This window comes from Apis dorsata, unplaced genomic scaffold, assembly GCF_000469605.1.
Source record: "Apis dorsata unplaced genomic scaffold, Apis dorsata 1.3 scaffold_161, whole genome shotgun sequence".
NCBI lineage: Eukaryota > Metazoa > Arthropoda > Insecta > Hymenoptera > Apidae > Apis > Apis dorsata.
The window spans coordinates 148,268-149,811 of NW_006263450.1; the positions used below are offsets into that span (position 1 = coordinate 148,268).

Below are 1,544 nucleotides of genomic sequence, written 5' to 3' on the forward strand. Positions count from 1 at the left end.
TCGCGGTCATCTCGCCACCCGTGTCAAACGCTCACCCGCACAGCACCACCACCGTGAGGCTAGCACGCGACCTTCTATCTCACCGCTCGTAACTCGCGTGTACGTCGCGCCACGCCACAACACGCACAACAGCCGCCATAGACACCATGGCCAGTTTCGCCAGCAGGCGTATCGATCGGCTACGCGGCTCTCCATCTCCACCACAACAAACGCGGCAGCGAGGCGGCCATTTTGAGCGAGCCTGCGCGGTGCACTCCAAGCAGACGATGCGAAATTGCCCTTATTTTGCGAATGCGCAACATCCGCGCATCGCCCGGGCCCTCAACGATCACTTACGTGCTAATAACGCACCGATATCTCTTCGGCACTCACCGATTTCCCGTGAAAATCTGCAAATAGATACCAGCGACCACGGAAACACGAACACCATATACATGTATACGAGTCTGGAATAACGTGATTGGATAGTGCTTCTGGGGTACGCGTTATGGCGTCTATCTGATGTACGTTCTTATTGGATCCTGAAACACGTGACTCTTGTTCTCAGCGTCCCTGGAGTGATGTTGCTGAGTTTCAGTCTAACCTAAACTTGTATATCTGAAACAGGTAGAAGCAATCGTTCCTTCACGTTGTTTTGACGTTTTCTATTCGAACGACTGCAGAATTGGTATGCAATTTTTTTATCATATAAATTTGAATAATAGTATTTTTTTTTATTAGTAATATTTGTATCTTTTATTATTTTCTCAAAAAGAAAAATTATTATAAATAATTGAAATTTAAAACTTTAACTTTAAATGTCAAAAAAATTTAAAGTGAAATATAATTTTATGAAATCAACATAAAAGAATATTAATTATAAGAGAGAAAATATATTTTGTATATATATTCTTTACAATCATTACATAAATCTAACAATATAAAAGTATATTATTTAAAAATAATATTTAATAGTATAAAATGTCGTAAAGCAGCTTTACATATCACATCTGGGGTAGGGTAAATTACTAACTAAATATTAGTTTAGTGGTATTAACCAATTGGATTTTAAAATTATTGCTATTTAATTTATAAAACAATCATATCATAAAATTAGTTATCCATTCTTTTTTGAAGTATCTAATATCATTTTAAAAAATATAATATAATGTAGAAATTATTAAATTAAATGTGAGAAAATGTCTTAAATTTATGAATGAACATCATGTAAATAGAATTCAAAGTTATAAGATATGAAATAAGAAATTTTTATATTAATCCAATTGGTTATAAATAATACCATCAGAGGAAAATTGCTTCTAATTTTAAGCCCATGGCTTATTTTTATTGCACAACTTTCCAAACCAACCAGGTTCACAAAGACATGTATTATCAGGTTGACAAGTTCCATTTCTGCATGCTCTTGTGCACGCTGAACGTTGTGGAGATCGTCTACCAATTTCACAATGATCACCTTTAAAACCAGCAGGACATCTACATACATTATTCCCTTTGCATTTTCCTCCATTTAAACAGGGTATTACACATTTTGCTAAAAAAAAAAA

At 35.5% G+C, this 1,544-nt stretch overlaps 3 protein-coding genes across 12 annotated transcripts in view; 1 reads left to right on the forward strand and 2 right to left on the reverse strand.

The window, feature by feature from the left end:
- Window positions 1-507, reverse strand: part of LOC102670842 (DNA-binding protein P3A2) — a 7,985-nt gene extending 7,478 nt beyond the window's left edge. For 2 of the 4 annotated variants that reach the window (XM_006613637.2, XM_006613636.2), the window contains exon 1: window positions 373-507. The gene's annotated coding sequence lies outside the window, so the exon portion shown is untranslated. Of the gene's footprint in view, window positions 119-372 lie in introns of those variants that run through there. The other 2 variants (XM_031509526.1, XM_031509524.1) reach the window with 1 other exon arrangement.
- The window catches only part of LOC102681499 (5-demethoxyubiquinone hydroxylase, mitochondrial), a 2,993-nt gene continuing 1,704 nt past the window's right edge, over window positions 256-1,544 (forward strand). For 3 of the 6 annotated variants that reach the window (XM_006613633.2, XM_006613632.2, XM_031509528.1), the window contains exon 1: window positions 256-667. The gene's annotated coding sequence lies outside the window, so the exon portion shown is untranslated. Of the gene's footprint in view, window positions 668-1,379; window positions 1,517-1,544 lie in introns of those variants that run through there. The other 3 variants (XM_006613631.2, XM_006613630.2, XM_031509529.1) reach the window with 3 other exon arrangements.
- The window catches only part of LOC102670619 (protein shifted), a 4,856-nt gene continuing 4,164 nt past the window's right edge, over window positions 853-1,544 (reverse strand). For both annotated transcript variants that reach the window (XM_006613635.1, XM_006613634.1), the window contains one exon: window positions 853-1,531. In XM_006613635.1, coding sequence (XP_006613698.1) covers window positions 1,305-1,531 — 227 coding nt within the window. In that variant the 3' untranslated portion in view covers window positions 853-1,304. The remainder of the gene's footprint in view (window positions 1,532-1,544) is intronic.